Source organism: Euprymna scolopes, chromosome 18 (assembly GCF_053919585.1).
Source record: "Euprymna scolopes isolate OS-2025 chromosome 18, ASM5391958v1, whole genome shotgun sequence".
NCBI classification, from domain to species: Eukaryota; Metazoa; Mollusca; class Cephalopoda; order Sepiida; family Sepiolidae; genus Euprymna; species Euprymna scolopes.
Window position 1 is genome coordinate 109,263,940 of NC_136499.1, and position 21,689 is coordinate 109,285,628.

Below are 21,689 nucleotides of genomic sequence, written 5' to 3' on the forward strand. Positions count from 1 at the left end.
AAAGGCCTTACTTGCCTTATTGATCCTTCCTAAGATTTCCTTATCGAGGGTTCCGTCGCTCGATATAGTACTGCCAAGATATACAAAGTCATCAACGGTGCCCAGTTTTGTTCCATTTACACAGATGACCGGTTCCTCGTAGCGGCTGTTTGGAGCTAGGGTGAACATTACCTTGGTTTTCTCCAGGCTAATTGTGAGGCCAAAGGCAGTGCACGCCCTGGAGAAGCGGTCCATGATGCCCTGCATATCTTCTGCCATGTTTGCGACGAAGTCTACATCGTCAGCAGACAGCAGCTCCCTGACAAGTGAGTGAAATGTTTTCGATCTGGCCCTGAAACGAGTAAGGTTGAATAACTTGCCCGTTGTCCGAAATCGAAAGAGCACTCCCGTAGGAGTAGGTATATATATGTATGTGTAGGTATATATATGTATGTATATGTGTATGTATATGCATATAGATATGTATATGTATGTATATGTGTATGTATATGTATATAGATATGTATATGTATATACATGTATGTATGTATATAGATATGTATATGTATATGTATATACATGTATGTATGTATATATATATATATGTATATATATATATATGTATGTATATATATGTATTTCTGTATGTATATGTATATATATATATGCATGTATATGTATATATATGTATGTGTATGTATATGTATGTATATGTGTATGTATACGCATGTATATGTATATATATGTGTATGTATATGTATATATATATGTGTATGCATATGGATATATATATATGTTTGTGTATGGATATATATATATATGCATATATATATGTGTATATATATATCTTTATATATATGCATATATTTTATATGTGTGTGTGTGTGTGTGTGTGCATATTGGATTTTGTTCTCGTCTGACTCCTACGTCCATTTCTTTATAAAGTTGCACAAACTCTTCAACGAGTGACTGTCTCTTCTACAAATTGTTCGTTTTGAATTTTTTTATTATTATTCATGTCAAACTCATTCTGATCATTGAGGACATATGACTTTTGGAACGCTCCTTCATGTGTATTTTACATGTATGTGCATGTGTACGTGTGTCTACGCATATGTAAGTACATGCTTATATGTGTACCTTTATGTGTGTATGTTTTCATATTTGTGTACATGCATATGTATGTTTGCATGCATTCTGTGTGTATGCATGTATGTGTGCATGCATTTGTTTTTTTCCATGTGTATGTGGGGTAGAGATGGCAACCCCTCTAGGAGAAACAAATATCTGATTAAAAAACATAAAGCGGGAAACCAGTACCTGCATTAAGCTGGTCTGCAGTTTAACTTGTTGCTGGCTATCTTGCTCTTGCTTGTTGCTGGATCTCAACATTTTGAACCGAGGGAGAGATTAAGCTGCCGTAAAAAGCTAAACCTCTGTAACATCATCTTTGCATAGATATTCCCTCAGGCATTTGTCGATTAAAATAGTCCTGTGGCCATGGAAAAGTTGTGAGGCGTGTAGGTTTTAAATGCTGGAAGCATGTAATAATTGATCTGCCATCATTATATGTATCTGTGTGTGTGTGTGTATGTATGTATATATGTATGTATATGTGTATGTATGTTTATATATGTACATGTGTATGTATATGTATATATCTATCTATGTGTATATGTATGTATATGTATGTGTGTATATATGTTTATGTGTGTTTGTATGTATATATGTATATATATATGTTTGTGTGTGTATGTATATATATGTATGTGCATATATGCATATGTGTATGTTTGTGTATAAATGCATATATATGTATGCATATGTATATGTAGTTAAATGTATATGTATGTATATGTGCTTATATGTGTACGTATTTGTAATTGTATATGTATGTGTATGTGTCTTTGTATTAGTATATGTGTTGTATATAAATGTATGTATACGTGTATGTATCCATGTGTGTATGTATATGTATTATGTGTACTATGTATTGTGTATGTATGTATATATGCATATATGTGTGTATGTTTATAGACATATGTGTGTGTATTGTTTGTGTATGTGTATGTATGTGTGCGTATATATATATATATATATATATAAAAATTATAACACGGAAATTACATAATTGTCGATGCAATAATTTATTTCAACCTTATGGTATTTTCAAGCATCTAAATCAGACAATTACATTTTTGATACTCATTGATTTAGATGCTTGAAAATACCATAAGGTTGAAATAAATTATTGCATCGACAATTATGTAATTTCCGTGTTATAATTTTTATCTTATTGCTCTGTTTACCACATTGAGCTCTCATACCCGGATTTCCTCTGGATTTATTCCATTATAACAATATAATTGGCTCCACACCGTGTTGAGCTCTCCCAGGATTTCTAGTATCGGAATTACCTCAATTTTGAACTGAAGATGGAAAAATTCACACCATCGTATTCGCTGAAAAATATACCTTTTCCCAGCTTACACAGCTTCACTTTCTCTCTGATGGACAGAATAACGGATTTTACCAATAGAATGAGATGGAAAGCGTATTTCTATTTAAGAAATGAGGATTACAACTCCAAGAGTATCAAAAATGTAATTGTCTGATTTAGATGCTTGAAAATACCATAAGGTTGAAATAAATTATTGCATCGACAATTATGTAATTTCCGTGTTATAATTTTTATCTTATTGCTCTGTTTACCACATTGAGCTCTCATACCCGGATTTCCTCTGGATTTATTCCATTATAACAATATATATATATATATATATATATACGTATTGCAATGACCGTCTTCAGTGACATGTTTGTGTGAGCGGGTAAATTCGTTAGTAGGACTAAAAAAGTCATTTTTGGGTTCATAGACTTTAAGTGTCTGAGGGAGTTGCACTCGTCATATGTATATATATATGTAGATATGTATATGCATATGTATTCATGTATATGTATATGTATGTGTATAATGTATACATATGTATGTATATGTATGTATATGTATATATATATATGTAAGTGTATATGTATATACATATGTATGTATATGTATATGCATATATGTATATATAGTATACACTATACAGTACAGATGTATGTAGGCATATATATAGAGAGAGTAAGCAGTATAAATACACACACACACACACACACACACACACACACACACACACACACACACATATATATATATATATATATATATATATATATATGCATAAGTATATTGGTTTAACAAAAACCAAGACATCTAAGAATGGGTTGATGGAAACAATTAGTGTATTTCATCGTTAGTTACAATTTCTTGAAGACTATTCGGACAAATTCAAACATTATGTCGTTTGAAAATTTGAACAAGAACAGCCTTTCTTCAGACTTATTGAATAAAAAACCACTTAAAAAACATTATGGAAACCATTTCCCTTATAAGGAAAAGAAAACAAGCGAAATAATTTTACATATATATCATCTTCCAATATATATATATATATATATATATATATATATATATATATATATATATATATATATATATATTACAGTATAGTGTATATATATTGTGTACAGTATATATAGTGTCTACAGTATGCACATATAATATACAGTATATATAGTATACAACATATATATATAGTATACAGTATATATATATAATATACATTATATATATATATATATAATCAGTCACATACAGTACTGTTTCGCTGTTTCACAGCTCATCAGTGCGGCTAGACAGGTAACTACCTTAAGCCAGGATTGAAACCCGACCGTCTATACAACACTTAAGGGTCCTAACCACTACGCTATTGGCGGCTGTTGCGTTAGTCACGAGTTTAACGATGTTTTTGACATCGACCAAACTACCTCTGCTCGATTTGTTTACACAAAGAGCATCGCGTATACGCTAATTGTAATTTGTGTATTACTTCTCAATATGCTCAACTCAAGATAAGGAGCATTATAGTCATCCACATACAGTACTGTTTCGCTGTTTCACAGCTCATCAGTGCGGCTAGACATATATATGTATATAGTATACAGTATATATATATATATATATATATATATATATATATATATATATATATATAATGTAAACATTTAGGAACAAGTAGTTTATAAAATACGTTAAAAAACACTTCGAAAAAGAGTTGAAAACATATTTAATTTTAAAAGTGAAGCACAAAATAAATGGATAGTCCTTAATCCGTGGTGTTTCGAAGAAATACTTTCCTCCTCATCAGACAGTAAGAATTAGCAAAATACGGGATCGGATTTTGCTTGCAAAAGCATTTAATGAAACTATAAGTAATGTATACTACTTTTATTTAATTTTTGGTAGCTGGTCTGTTATAGTACTCTTTTCAGAACTATTCAAACCACCTTAACGACCCATTTTATTCACGAAATATATAAATTACAACAAGTTTACCAAGGTAATCAAATTTAAAATATATTATAAATATTAAAGAGTTAATATTTACAAGTAAAGTAATCTCAACCAGATGTAAAAGCTCAATAAAACGGAAAGGGAAATAGAGCTTATAATATGAACAAATGATTAATAAAACATGTTAAAAAATATTTTGAAAAAGAGTTAAAAACATATTTAATTTTAAAAAGGAAGCACAAGATAAGTGGATAGTCCTTAATCCGCGGAGTTTCGAAGAAATACTTTCCTTCTCATCAGAGGGCAGGAATTAGCAAAATGCGGGATCGGATTATGCATGTAAAAGTATTTAATGAAACCACAAGTAAGTCACAGATCTTACTTGGTTAAAAAAAAGGGTGAGGTAAGGGGAATAGGAGGTAAAAGAAAAATGATAAAAAGATTTCACATGAATGGATAGTCCGGTGAATTCATTCATTCATGTGAAATCTTTTTATCATTTTTTCTTTTACCTCCTATTCCCCTTACCTCCCCCTTTTTTAAATGAATATATATGAACTAAAAAGTATACATATATTTTAATTTTATTTTTTAATTACCGTTTTATCTGTTTGGCTACATATGTTTTAGATGTTGGACCATGTTTATGATCCAGCAGCCTCGTCAGGCCTCGCAGAAGTGGTTTTTAGTTATTGGAAGTAAATGTTTTAAAGAAATACGAAAGGAAGAAAAAGTTGGGGGGGGACGGGTGTTGACAATATTTCAGTTTTGAAGGTTAAAGATACATTTGATTGTATTGTGAGTGTGTGGGGGGGTTTAGCAGATTCAGGTAGGTGTGGGTAGAGATATATGGATATAGGGAGGGGGAGAGAGGATAATAAAGAGAAAAGTGAGGGGGGAAAAGGGGGAGGGAGGAATTTTCAATATTTTGGTTTTAAATTTTAACTGGCTTTTGGTTTTCGAGCAAGGTATATTAAATAGATGAGAGAGAGAGAGTGAGGGAAAACGAGAGGGAAAGAGAGGGAGAGCGAGACGGAAAGAGAGGGAGAGAAAGAGAGAGAGGGAAAGGGTTTAGTGCAGATGTCACTTTTTATTTTACACTTACGTTTAGATGTTATGCGTCGGCTTGTTCGTTGGCGTTTATAACGGGTTTCCCCGTTCTTTTTCACTTCTTTTTCTCCTATTTTTTCCTTTTTTCAAAAAATACATACGTTAACGCACGCGTACATTCTCATGTATACATATACATACATATGCATAACTCTAAGCATCCATATACTGACACACACGTGCACACACACACACACACACCCATAAAACAAAGTATATGTAGACATATATGGGTTCATAAGCAGATATACACAGACATATACATAGCTCCTCCTCTCTTTCCCTCTCCCTCTCCCTCTCCCTATTTCATATACCTTGCTCGAAAACCGAAAGCCAGTTAAAATTTAAAACCAAAATATTGAAATTCCCCTCCTCCCTTTACCCCCCTCACTTTTCTCTTTATCATCCTCTCTCAAACCTCCCCCTCCCTATATCCATATATCTCCACTCCCGCCTACCTGAATCTGCTATCCCCACACACAAAATACAATCAAATGTATCTTTAACCTTCAAAACTGTATTTTCAACACCCGTTTTTTTTTGTTTTTCCCCCTTTTTTTCCTTTCGTATTTCTTTAAAACATTTTCTTCCAATAATTAAAAACCACTTCTGCGATGCCTGACAAGGCTGCTGGATCATAAACATACGTACATACATACATACATACATACATACATACATACATACATACATACATACACACGCATCCACCCCTATACACATAAAAACTATTACATAAATATAGATATTAATAAAAATATAAAAATACAGACATACATAGACATATACATACATATGTATATATTTATACTAAGTAAACAAGGTGAAGTTAGGATAAATAAATAATAATAAATAAATATAAATAAATAAGTACATGGGTGTAGTTAATGATGCGAGGTTAGGTAGATGCGTCGTGAAGTTCTCATATATATGAGGTGGGCTTCTAACATGGTGCTATGTGCATATATATACAGACATGTATATATTTATACCAAGTAAATAAAGTAAAGTTAGCATAAATAAATAATACACACACATATATAGACATTAACAGCCAGATGTATGCAAACACATACATGTGCACATAGATATGGTTATAACAATACCCACACATGCATATACACACGATTCATGAGCACATGCATTCATACTTTGGGGACCAGGCGCGAACGCAGACCCCACAATTTTAATGAACCACCGTTCTGCCAGATCAAACATACCCATTCCTGATCCTCGATAAATCTTCTATCATTATATGCAATCAGTTTGTTAAAATAGTCAATCATATAGGAGCCTACTCGTGACAAGACACACACACACACACACACACACACACACAGACGTTCAGCTTACTATTATAGATATATAGTACTATTATAGATATATAGTGTATATATATATATATAGTAAAGCGTATAAATATAGTATGAGGTATATATATGGTATACATTATATATATAGTATACATTATATATATATAGTATACAGTATATATATAGTATACAGTATATATATAGTACACAGTAAATATATAGTATACAATATATATAGATATATAGTATACAGTATATATATACAGTATACAGTATATATTTATAGTGTACAGTATATATATAGTATACAGTATAAATAGTATAGAATATATATATATAGTATACTATATATATAAATCTATGTATATGGATATGTATACATATATATAGCATATAGTATATATACATAGTATGCAGTATATATTTAGTATACACTCTATATATAATATATATATATACAGTATACTGTACATATATATATAATGTAAAAAGAAAATAAAGTGTATATATATGTATATATATACAGTATACAGTATATACATAGTATACAGTATATATATAGTATACAGTATATATATAGTATACAGTTTATATATAGTATGCAGTATATGTATACTATCAGTATATATATACATATATATATATGTATATATATGTATATATATAGTTTATATATATTTATATATATATATAGTATGAAGTGTATATATATATATTATACCTTGTATATATATATATATATATGTATGTAAATATAACTACTTCATTTACTCACATAAATTTATATACGAGAGTATAAATTTATGCATGAACTTTAAGTATTTACTTCAAAAGTGCTCAATACGTAGGTAGAGCTAGTTAGTAAGTTATAAAATACATATGGCGATTCAGCTACACTGAATATTCCGCGAATTTTGTGGTTTTCTGTTGTTTTTATATACGCACCTTCTATTGAGATTTTAGTCAGCCAATCAGCTTTCTAGTATCCACCGCGCCCTTCCTATCAGCCAATGGGCATGCACATAGGACAAAGGCCCATTTGACCTCTGGTTTACCTGATTCTTTGTGTGTGCTCTATTTAGCCTGGATATCTAGTTTCTTGACCTGTTTTAAATCTAGGTTAGAGTTTAAAAAAAAATTAATTTTTATGTTAGTTTATATATAAATATATATGTGTACATATATATATATATATATATATATTAAGTAATGTGATTTATAATTTAAAAATTTAAAAAATTTTTAAAATTTAAAAATCAAAATTTAATTAAATTAAAAATCAGTTTCATAAGAAGGAACAACAACAAAGTCAATTATCTGTACGATCGTTTCGGAAATTCGTGCTTTTTATTTGTGGTATACATGAAGTCACGTAGAACAATTATACATAGTTTTTTTGGTAAGCACGGTCTCCTCATCAGCAAATTTAGGAGGATTTCTATTGAATTGAAAAGACACCAAAAATAAACCTAGCATTAAAAGTAAGGCAGATGAATCTTTTGGTTTTTCTTTTTTTGAAATCAGGAACTGTATTTAAAGTAGTCATTTAGATGTTTGCTATAGTATATATAATGTATACGATGTATATATATATATATATATATATATATATATATATATATATATATATATATATATATATACATACATATATATACATATATACATATATATATATATATATATACAGAAAAATCTTTATTATGTACGTGTAATTTGATCAAGTTTTGCTTGTTTACTAAGAAAAATAAATTTTATGAAGAAACGAGAACGTTGTCTTATCATTCGCTATGTTTAATAAATAAAGCGGGACAAATCAGTTCGAACAACCGAGATCAAAATCAGCCTTGTAATGACTACGATTTACTAATAAAATTGCTAAAAATAAAAATAAGTTTATATATATGATTTTTGGAATATAACATTTTCATTCCCTGACGGTTACATCATGAAGATTTTTGGTGCTTTTTTACAATAACGCGTCATTCTCAGGGTTACTAGCTTATAATCATTTTTTTTTTAGAGAAAAAAGCCCAAAAAGACCAAATTGAAACTTGAAGCCATATTTTTAGAAACAAAAAAGGCTAAATGGAAAATTTTCTGTATTAATGCTATATCCTGGCAGGGCTATACATCGACAGAAAAGATCTTCGTCCTCAGAAACATATATTGAAAACAGGAGCAGCCATTAGAGTAGACAATGACATCAGTCGATAGACCAATCTGCAGGGGTGTGAGGCAGGGCTGTGTGTTTTTACCTGATGTATTTAATGTATATAGTGAAATAATTCTATGAAATATTGAGAATCATAAGGAAATTATTATTGTATTATATATATATATATATATATATATATATATATATATATATATATATATATATATATATAATACAATAAAAATTACAATTAAATTTACCAAAATGATCCAAGATGGTAAAACTAAAGTATATTATAAATATTAAAGAATTAATATTTATAAAGTAATCTCAACCAGATGATAAGCTTGATAAAACCAAATAGGAAATAGAGCTTATAATAAGAACAAATAGTTATATGTATATATATATATATATATATATATATATATATATATATATATATATATATATAATACAATAAAAATTACAATTAAATTTACCAAAATGATCCAAGATGGTAAAACTAAAGTATATTATAAATATTAAAGAATTAATATTTATAAAGTAATCTCAACCAGATGATAAGCTTGATAAAACCAAATAGGAAATAGAGCTTATAATAAGAACAAATAGTTATATGTATATATATATATATATATATATATATATATACATATACATATATATATATATATATATATATATATATATGTATATGTATATATATATATATATATATATATATATATATATATACATATACATATATATATATATATATATATATATATATATATATATATATATATATATATATATATATATATATATATATATGTATATATTATTCTCTTCTTGATTTCTATGTCACACTTGCCATCCATGGTGATTGTACAACCAAGGTATTGAAAGGTGTTTACTTGTCTGATTCTGTCTCCCTTAAAAGCTATGTTGCATTAGAGTAGACAATGACATCAGTCGATAGACCAATCTGCAGGGGTGTGAGGCAGGGCTGCGTGTTTTCACCTGATGTATTTAACGTATATAGTGAAATAATTCTATGAAATATTGAGAATCACGAGGAAATTATTGTAGGTGGTCACAACATCAACAACCTGAGATATGCAGATGACACAGTTCTTATCGCCGATTCTGAAGAACAACTGTAAAAGACTTTAACAGTAACAGACAAGTAAACACCTTTCAATATCTTGGATGGAAAGTGTGGCACAGGAATCAAGAAGAGAATTGGACAATTTAAGACAACTTTTAACAGCATAAAATATGCGGAAACAAAATAGGAGGAAAACAACTCACAAAATTCACAGACAGTTTAAACAAACTTGCAATGACTAAACATGGCACCAACAATCACCTTATGAGAAAGACCGAGAACAAAGAAGAATGGAGAACCGTGATCGTCGATGTCTGCAAGACCAGACCAGACACTTGAAGAAGAAGAATGCCATATGAAGAAAAAATGTTTAAATGGTCTTCAAAATATTGAAGATGTTAACTGGGTTATATTGAAGATGTTAGCTTTCAAATATTTATATATTTTTTTTTTAAATTCATTTTCTATTGTTTTTATAGTAGTGAATTTAAGACGTTTCTATGAAATTGAATCATCGTTTTTATATATGCTTTTGGGGTAAATTATTTTTTTTTTTTAGATAAATGCATTCGTGCTAAGAAACATTAATATATTCTACAGTTTGCATTTTTTAAAACGTATTTGAAAATTTTAAAGAATATTTGATTTTGAAAGTGTTATATTTAAATAATTGTTGATAAATTTGTACACAAGTATTCTAAATAATGAGTACCCTCAAAAATAAGATTCTTCTTTTTTAGACAATTACATGTTGGAAAAAAAAAACATCATTTCAGAATTTAGAGTTGGAAATTGGTTTTGCATATAAACCTAATGCAAATTTATAACAGAATTCGGACTAATAGCTTTTTAAGAGTATATAACCCGATATTTTTTTTTTTTAACTAAGTGAGATAAATTGTGTGTGTGGTTTCTGGGAGAGAGAGATTGAAAAAAATTTATTAGCTCTACCACAAACCCTTAGTCCATGTGGCAACAATTCATCCAAATCCCTCCCTAAATTTTATCATTAATTTTAAGTTCACGTGCCCCCTTCCAAAAGAACTAGAACGATTAGATGTCATTCAAATGTTATCTATTGAACTATTTTTCATAAGTTTTTGAATTTATACTAATTTCGGCATAACAAGTAAGTATGTAATAATGTTTTTCTATTGTCATCATAAGAAAAACAATACATACACGTATTTTAACAATTGAAATGTTAAATTCGGCTTTTTTGTTTGTGAAAATTTACCCACAATTATCAATTTGGCTTTTTTGGGGGGCCTTTTCTTTCTGAAAGATTTGGCTTCAAATATTTTTATGGTCTGGTAACCCTGAGGTCGACACGCTATTGTAAAGAAGCACCAGATTTTTAAAAATCAAGCTTAATTCTGGATTTGCCCTGGAAGATTTATAGTTGTACTCAAACTGATGACAAAACAGATACTACGCTTTGAAAGAAAAAATTAAGGGGACCAATAAACCTCTCTCTTGCAGTTAAGTCGAGTTGACACCACATTGCCCCATTCAACTCCTGCAACCTCCAACAACTCCAGTGTTCCCATCACACTCCTGCAGCCTCCAGCGACTCCAGCGGCCTCATCCCACTCTTGCAGCCACCAGCGACAGCAGCCACCGCATCCTACTCCTACAACCTCCAGTGACTTCAGCAGTCCCATCCTAGTTCTGTAGATTTTAGGGTCGCCATCCCATTCCGGCAGACCTCAGCAGCCCTGTAAAACTCCTGTAATCTTCTCTGACTCAAACAGCCATATCCTACTCCTGCAGTCTTTAGCGACTCCAGCAGCCCCATCCGACTCCTGCAGCCTCCAGCGACTCTAGCGACATCATCCCACTACTGCAATCTCTCACGACTAGAGCAACCCTATTTCACTACTACAATCTTAACGACTCAAGCGGCCCCATCCCTCTTCTGCAGCCTCCAGCAACTCCTAAAGCCCTATATCACTTCTGCAGCCTTTTACAAATCTAGCAACACCATTCTACTCTTCCAGCGACTCCAGCAGCTTCATTCCACTCCTACAACCTCCAGTGACTCCAATGACCCCCATCCCACTCCTGCAACCACTATCAGCTCACTTATGCAGTTTCCAGTGATTTCGGCTAACTTCTTCAGTTCCAGTGAACAGCTTCTGCGGTTATTAATGTCTAGCTATCATCTTCAAGTGCCCACTGATGTACGACTATCAATTCCAATGCCTACTAATGTGTGTGTGTGTGTGTGTGTGTGTGTGTTAGGCACTAATGTAATTTTATTTGTTTTGTTTTATTTGCTGTTAATGAAATATTGAAATAAAAAATTGCAATAGTGTAAAATAAAATAAAGTTTTAGAACTCATATTTGAAAAAATAAATATAATCATTACAAAATTAAATCCAGAATGCATTTCGGTTTCTAAAATGCTCACCTCATCTATGTCGAAACCCAATACACATTTCCTCTCTACATATGTTAGGTAAATCTGAACTCCAATCTGAAGTCATATGTGCATATATGTGTACATGCATATGTAGATGTGTGTGTGTATGTGTGTGTGTGTGTGTGTGTGTGTGTGACCTTTCGACAACTAAATATTTTCATTTACTAGCCAAATAGAAACCCACATGATTTTTGGAGTACGACATCTTTGTTCCATGAGGAAGATGTCATACTCCCAAAAACACGTTGGTTAGATCAATAAAGATTTTTATGTATTATTTTTAATAAGTGTAATCTAATATATAAATGGCTTTTGGTCTGTCGGTCTGTCGCCATATTTTCAAACTCTATCTGCTCCAAAACTAAAAGTCGCAGAGTCAAAATTGAAAAAATCGTTAAACATTTTGTACATTCATTTTAGTTTATTTTTAATTTTTAATTTTTACTCGGCTGATATGCGTGTCACATTAGTGCAGTGGTAACGTCACCAGTTCAAGTTCAATTCTAATTGATGGCACCTAAATACTTTTTCTTTTACTTTTGAAATCACAATTATAATAATATATACAATATATATAAAAATATATATATTGAAATCACAATTATAATAATATATACACTATATATAAAAATATATATATTGAAATCACAATTATAATAATATATACAATATATATAAAAATATATATATTGAAATCACAATTATAATAATATATACAATATATATAAAAAATATATATTGAAATCACAATTATAATAATACATACAATATATATAAAAATATATATATTGAAATCACAATTATAATAATATATACAATATATATAAAAAAATATATATTGAAATCACAATTATAATAATATATACAATATATATAAAAAATATATATTGAAATCACAATTATAATAATATATACAATATATATAAAAATATATATATTGAAATCACAATTATAATAATATATACAATATATATAAAAAAAATATATATTGAAATCACAATTATAATAATATATACAATATATATAAAAATATATATTGAAATCACAATTATAATAATATATACAATATATATAAAAATATATATTGAAATCACAATCATAATAATATATACAATATATATAAAAATATATATTGAAATCACAATTATAATAATATATACAATATATATAAAAAAATATATTGAAATCACAATTATAATAATATATACAATATATATAAAAATATATATATTGAAATCACAATTATAATAATATATACAATATATATAAAAATATATATTGAAATCACAATTATAATAATATATACAATATATATAAAAATATATATTGAAATAACAATTATAATAATATATACAATATATATAAAAAAATATATATTGAAATCACAATTATAATAATATATACAATATATATAAAAAATATATATTGAAATCACAATTATAATAATATATACAATATATATAAAAAATATATATTGAAATCACAATTATAATAATACATACAATATATATAAAAAATATATATTGAAATCACAATTATAATAATATATACAATATATATAAAAATATATATATTGAAATCACAATTATAATAATATATACAATATATATAAAAATATATATATTGAAATCACAATTATAATAATATATACAATATATATAAAAAATATATATTGAAATCACAATTATAATAATATATACAATATATATAAAAAATATATATTGAAATCACAATTATAATAATATATACAATATATATAAAAAATATATATTGAAATCACAATCATAATAATATATACAATATATATAAAAATATATATATTGAAATCACAATTATAATAATATATACAATATATATAAAAAATATATATTGAAATCACAATCATAATAATATATACAATATATATAAAAATATATATATTGAAATCACAATTATAATAATATATACAATATATATAAAAAATATATATTGAAATCACAATTATAATAATATATACAATATATATAAAAATATATATATTGAAACCACAATTATAATAATATATACAATATATATAAAAAATATATATTGAAATCACAATTATAATAATATATACAATATATATAAAAATATATATATTGAAATCACAATTATAATAATATATACAATATATATAAAAATATATATATATTGAAATCACAATTATAATAATATATACAATATATATAAAAATATATATATTGAAATCACAATTATAATAATATATACAATATATATAAAAATATATATATTGAAATCACGGCTCTATAATAATATATACGAAATCTGGACAAATCAAAATATCATATTTACGTGTATTTTACGCTCGGGCTAATCCCCGTATGCAGTTCTATATATGCACCAAATTTTATATTGAGAATTGAAGATATAGACATTCGAATTTCTTCAGCTGATTTTTTTTTTAAACAGCATTTGTTAAAAGAAGAGTACATTGTTCTATTAAACCTTTTATTATTTAAGGTCCTGGATATGATCTTAAACTATATCACATGGTGAGGCCTCAGCTTTGGGGTTTGGGGAGTGTGGAACCACCCTTAAATTGTCATTGCTCCCAGGTCCACTCTGACCTGGAGTAGTAGTACCTGTTAGGGTCCCAATTATGGGTTAAATAGAAACAGACTTGAAAAATAACCATATATATATACTATTAAAAAATTGTTCTTCAAAATCACTGGATTCGGCATTAAATAGTCTGAAAAGGGTTGATATGCCATAAAACAAAAACAACCAACCAAAGTTATCATTGAAATGATTTGTTCGTTTCATTTAAAAATAAATAATTGTTGAAAAGACATTTTTTATTCAGTAAAGAGCTATGGAAGATCGTTGGTGAAAAAAAAAAAAACAATCTACAAAAGATAAGCGTTTTATTATTTCTAGCCACCACTTGGAAAAATCACTCGCCCTGGTACATACGTTATTGTGCTTTGTTCTGAAAAATTACGTTCATATACCTATATAAACGTAAAGGGCTACAATATACCTTGTTTGGATGAAAAATAATGCATTTATTTTTTTCTTTAATATTCACTTCTAGGCAATTTCAACATCTACGTGGGATAACATGATAGCGCTGCTCTGCATTAAATTAGTGTGGCATGGAGAGAATGAATAGCAATGGCTTCAACTTTCTCCATCTTTGTACTGAATTTGGTTATGTTATTTGCAACACCTTCTCACATCAGAAAATTGCCCTTAAGTCAACCTGAATCCACCCATCATCAAATATATGTATGTAGACTTCAAGACTTTAATGCATGCGGGTTCTCTCCAGAATGTGCTGCTGTCATTGTGCACAGAAATCACTTTTTCCATTGCTTTCAATACATTAGATGTACTGAGACTGAAGCCACTTTCAGGATTGCCAGCAACCATTGTAAAAGAGTAATTAAGAATGCGAAAGAGTTGTATGCTCAGTTCGTTAAGTCCAAAGTAGCTGAGCAGCAGCTTGGTTCCCACAAATTTTTAGCAAATAGCTAGGGTCCTGAATAGAAGTTTTTGCTCTATCCCAACCATTATCAATGGACCTGAGGTAATCTCATTAGCATCTGACAAAGCCAAACTCTTTGCCAAGAACTTTGCAGATAATTCCTGCATTTGAAAACATACTATGCAACATACACATATCTGTACATGATGTTGCCAAGCTAATCGAAAACCTTGATTCCAGTAAAGCAACTGGTACTGACAGCATTCCAATTATAGTGCTGAAAAAGTTTCAATAAGAACTAGCTCCTATACTTACAAAACTGTTTAAGCGTGGTCTAAAGAAGAATTGCTTCCCAACACCCTGGAAACCCTCATCAGTATGCCCCATGTTTAAGAATTGAGGTGATCATTCATCTCCCTCTCAGTACAGACCAATAAGTCTTCTGTGCATTATAAGTTGTTAGAATCTGTGTTAAATAGAGAAGTAGTCACCCACCACAGTAAAAATAACCTCCTTAGTGACATGCAATATGGTTTCCGTTCTGCTAAATCTCCAGCAGATGTGCTAACGGTTATATCTCATAGGATTAGCAAATCTCTCGACAGTGGCTTCCTTTCTAGGACAATTGCTCTTAACTTATTAAAGGCCTTTGATAGGGTGTGGCATAAAGGTCTACTCCACAAAGTCTCCAACTACGGTAAAGCTGGAAATGTCTTTTTAATTATTAAATCATTTCTCTTTGATAGGTTTATAAGAGTAGTGGTTGATGGACAGAAATCAGAAGCTCTTAGTATTAATGCTGGAGTCCCTCAGGGGTACATCCTGTGCCCAACTATCTTTCTGATCTACATTAAGGATCTTCCAAATAACATCTTAAGATTATTTGTAGACATTAATGCGGACGACACTACCATCTATTACAGTGCTTCAAAGGCCGTAAATGACCAAGTTCTCCTTAATTCTCTCTTCTCTGATCTTGAGCACATTGTGCAATGCGGAAAGAGGTGGCTGGTTAATTTTAATGTATCTAAAACCAGGCTTCTATCTTTACATCATCAATGCTCTGATCCCCATCTGGCATCAATTGAAATGAATGGCTCTCACCTTTGGAAGGCTCCATGTTTAACAAGCTTCTAGGTCTGATCTCCTGATCTGAAATGTAACACGTGCATCAAATCCGTTGCCAAGGCTGCTGGAAAAATGGTAGGATTATTCTACAGCTCCAGAAGATATCTCACTGCTGATGCAATTCTCTATCTATATAAGAACCAAGGATGGAGTACTGTTGCTATATCTGGGCAAGAGCTGTTAGAAAGCCTTATCCTGCCTTGACAGAATTCAAAATAGACTTCGTAACCTAATGGGGATGCCCTTTTCTCTTCCCTACAACCTCTTTCCCACAGAAGAGACATTGCAAACTTGTCTTTGCTTTTTCGTTATTTTCATGGCAAGTGCTCGTCTGAGCTCCAATCTATGGTCCCTGCTCGTCAAATTTTTACAAAAAACACTCATCAAGCTGAAACCACTATCAATAATTTCCCCCACTCTTTACCTGTGCCTAAACCTAAATGTACATTCCATGAACAAAAGTCCTTTCTTAGAATTGCATGCCTGTGCAACTCTCTTTCATTTCCCTGCTTTTCAGCTGACTACAATATGGTCGTCTTCAAGACCAATGTAAAGAACTTCTTGATGACCCATCCCCTTAAGTAATCCAATTTATACAATTTCCACTACTTATGATTACTACAACATTATCCCATTGACTAATATACACTCATTAATTCTTATCCTCGAATGGCCTCAGAGACTTGATAAGTGTTGACTCCTTTGTAAAAAAAATGAAGAACGATCCTCTCACCATTCCTTTCTTAATATAAGTATAAAATCTATTATCTTCAACTGAAATACTTTGGTCGGAAATGTAATTCGTTTAAACCAAGTATATATTGATATATATATTGAATGTTTTTTGTTATATATAATATATATATATATATATATATATATATATATATATATATATATATATATGTATATATATATATATATTTTTTTTTTTTTTGATGTATTTATTTTTGATTGATTTATGTATTTTTCTTTTTTTTTCTGTTTTTTAGATTTCACAGTCAACAAAAATCGTGAAAATGGCACAGAAAATTATTTTCGGAATAATCTGTGAAAAATCCGAATTTCTCTTAACTTACTCCACTTACACGGCAACCCTAAACGGCTTTGTGGCGCAGGTAAAGATTGAAGTTCAATATCGAAATCAGAGCAGTGTAGCTGATGAGGCCCGCTTTGTGTTTCCTGTTGAAGAAGACAGCGCCGTTTACAGTTTCGAGGCAGATATTGGCGATAGACACTTGGTTGCGAAATGCAAAGATAAAGAAGTTGCACACAAAGAATATGAAAAGGCACGTGAAGCTGGCAAGCTGGCCATCCTGATGTCGGAAACAAGTACTTCAGGTGACATTTTTGAGTACCGGCTTGGTAATATCCCCGCCAAGGAAACTGTGACCATCCGTATCTCAATGTTTTCAGAACTCTCCTGCGAAGTTGATGGAGCGTTGAGGTTCCATCTTCCATTTGTGTTAAATCAGCGTTACGGAGATGTGCCAAATGACGAGGAGTACAAAAATGAGCCAAAGTCAAAGGAGTTCAGCTTTAACGCTGTCGTTAATTGGCCGGCGGGGATCGAAAACATAAAGGCTGAAGAAGCCAGTCAGAAAATCAAGGTGGAATTTGAAGATGACAGACGAAAGGCATTGGTCAGTTTGATGGGAAAATTCGATTTTGAAAAAGATATGCTTTTTTACGTTTACTACAAGAATGTGCGGAAGCCACACGCGATTATGGAAAAGGCGGAGAAGAATGGAAAAGATGTATTTGGAAAAGATACGATGATGGTCAACTTTTTTCCTCAGCTGCCCGATTACGAGAAACAGGTCAGTCAAGAATACATTTTTATTGTCGACCGTTCCGGCAGTATGGAAGGCGAAAGGATCGAATCAGCCAAGCAGACTCTGCTTTTCTTCCTTAAAAGTTTACCCGTGGAATGTGCCTTCAATGTTATCAGTTTCAGTAATAGCTACGAGTTCCTATTTCCTGATGGCAGTCAGCAATACAGCCAAGAGTCGATGGCTGCTGCCCTTAAATTCCACAAGGAATTGTTTGCCTCTGGAGGAACTGAGCTCCTTCACGCTATGAATTCTTTGTCCTCCATAAAACCATACAAGGGTTACTTCCGCCAGGTATTTCTTATGACGGACGGTGAGGTCTATGATACAAAGAATGTAATTGCTGCTATTAAATCGCAGGCGAAAGAAGCACGTTTTTTTGCTGTTGGAATTGGATCTGGGTCTTCTACAGAATTGGTCAAGGGTATTGCTCGTGCCGGCAATGGTAAAGCAGTGTTTGTGATGGAGAACGACAATTTAAATAAGAAGGTTATGTCACTGTTGAAGCTGTCGATGCAGCCAGTTGCAAACAACGTGTCTCTTGTTGCCAAAGACGCATCTGACAAATTCTTGTTCACAACCGTTCCAAAAAACATCCCAAGCATCTTTTCCGAAGAACGGTTCATTCTCTATCTTGTTATTGACAAACTTGACAAAGATCTGAAATCCATCACCCTGACGCTGTCCGGAAAACTTGGTGACTCCAAATTTGAAGAAAATTTTACAGTTGGATTTTTTGGTGAAGAAATCCCTGACATGTACGTGCATCGCCTTTGTAGCCGCAAACTGATCCAGCAATTGGAGGAAGATGATCTTGATGACTCGAACGGCAAGGAGAAGGCGAAAATAATTTCTTTGGCAACAACAGCCAACTTGACTTCAAAATATACTGCTTTTCAAGCAGAATCCAATATAACTGAGGTAGAATGTAAAATGGCAAGGCTAATGTGTTCTTTAAGTAGTCTAAGTCAATGTAACTATGCAGAATCTGACATCTCCAAGGGAGTTTATCGTAGAAGAAAGACGTGTTCTTTAGTTGGTTCGATTCTAAGTAAGTTTAAGAAAAAGAAAAAATGTTCTAATGGAAGCTTTAATGCATTGTCCAGCCATACTATAGACAGCGTCGATGAGCATCTCGATGATGGTAAAGAAGAAATCAAAGCATCTGTTCCAAAGAACACCCTAACGTTTTTAATTTCATTGCAAAATTTCACAGGAAGCTGGGAACTCAATGAAAACCTTGCACAATTCTTTCACGTATCTGTTGCCGAACTTCAAAAGAAGAAACCGGCCATAGACGATGAAACCTGGGCAACGGCATTAGCCGTAACACTTATAAGGCATAAGTTCTTGCAACAAAAGTATGAATGGGAATTGTTGGTTGACAAGGCTTTACGGTGGCTCAAATCTCAGTCCTTGGGGAAAATGAGTGTCGATGATGTTTGTGTAGCCGCCAAGAAATTGATACCTAATGCCTAAACATTCCCCCCCACCCATTAAAAACTAAGTATTATTAAAAATTTTGCAAAATAGATCACCGCTTATTTTAAAATAAAATTTTTAAATTCTTAATTAAAAGTTTCTTTTTCCTCTTTATTCTTTGAAAAAATAAATGCTGAAAAAAAAATTTTTTTTAAAAGAAACAAAAAGAATTCTCAGTCATAATGAAGATTCAAGTATTTCATGGTGAGAAGAGGACAAAAACGATGAAGTGTAGTTTACCCTTTGTTTTTCTCTCTCTATCTCTTTCTATCATCCTCTCCATCTCTCTTTCAGCCCCTTTCTCTCTCCCACTTACTCTATATCTCTCTCGCCTTCTCCATCTTTCCCTCTTTTCCTCTGTCTCTCTCCCTCTCTGTTTCTAACCCTTCTTTCTTTCTCTTTGAGTCTTTCTCTGTCTCTATCTCTCAATCACTCTCTTTCTCTATTTCCCTCTCTCTTTCTCTATTTTCCTCCCTCTTTCTCTAGTTCTCTTTCTCTCTTTCTCTATTTCTTTCTTTTTCTATCTCTCTCAATCTTCCTCTCTATCTATCCCTCTCTAATTCCTCATCCTTTTTGCCGCCTTAATTACTTACAGTGAAAAAGGTATTGTCAAAACATAAACAAATCCTATTTTAGTCACTTTAATTACTTACAGTGAGAATAGAAAGTTATTTGAAAATTATTGCTAATTAGAACAGCACCAGGAGCAACTAGTCAAACCTTTCTAACTAAATTGATTTTGTCAGCCATTCAATCACAAAATGACATAGCCTTAGCTCTTGCTCCATGTGGAATAGTTGCGACCTTATTACCAGGAAGAACTACTCATTTTGCTTTGAAATTACTATTAAACATTCAATTTTTCAAAACTCCCATGTTCAATATCTCCAAAACATCCAGCATGGGAAAAATATTGCAGAACTGCAAACTTATTGTTTGAGATGAATGCACAATGGCACACAAAAATCACTTGAGGCTCATGGTCGATCCGTTTTGGAAATGCAGTAATATGGCTTGCATGAGATTTCAGACAAACGTTACCTGTAATTCCTCAATCAACATCAGCAAATGAAATAAATGTTTGCTTCCAATACTCTACTTTTTGGCGCTATGTGAAAACATTAAATTTAACTCAAAATATGCATGTCCAGTTACAGAAAAATTGATCTGCAGAGAATTTTTTTTTTTTTTTTACATCGGCATCACCACTTATCAAGGCCAAGAGGCCCCTCGAGGAAAAGGGTTAAAGAGTGTACAGTAGAAAATGGACAAAATAGTAATCGTTAGTGATGGAAATTTG

The 21,689-nt window shown here is 30.9% G+C and overlaps 1 protein-coding gene across 3 annotated transcripts in view; it reads left to right on the plus strand.

Annotated features, from left to right (window-relative positions):
* The window catches only part of LOC145297755 (von Willebrand factor A domain-containing protein 5A-like), a 32,533-nt gene extending 12,048 nt beyond the window's left edge, over nucleotides 1–20,485 (plus strand). For 2 of the 3 annotated variants that reach the window (XM_080143996.1, XM_080143997.1), the window contains one exon: nucleotides 18,068–20,485. In XM_080143996.1, coding sequence (XP_080000122.1) covers nucleotides 18,095–20,386 — 2,292 coding nt within the window. In that variant the 5' untranslated portion in view covers nucleotides 18,068–18,094 and the 3' untranslated portion in view covers nucleotides 20,387–20,485. Of the gene's footprint in view, nucleotides 1–15,554; nucleotides 15,749–18,067 lie in introns of all 3 variants that reach the window. The other variant, XM_080143995.1, reaches the window with a different exon arrangement.
* Nucleotides 20,486–21,689: the final 1,204 nt, after the last annotated feature.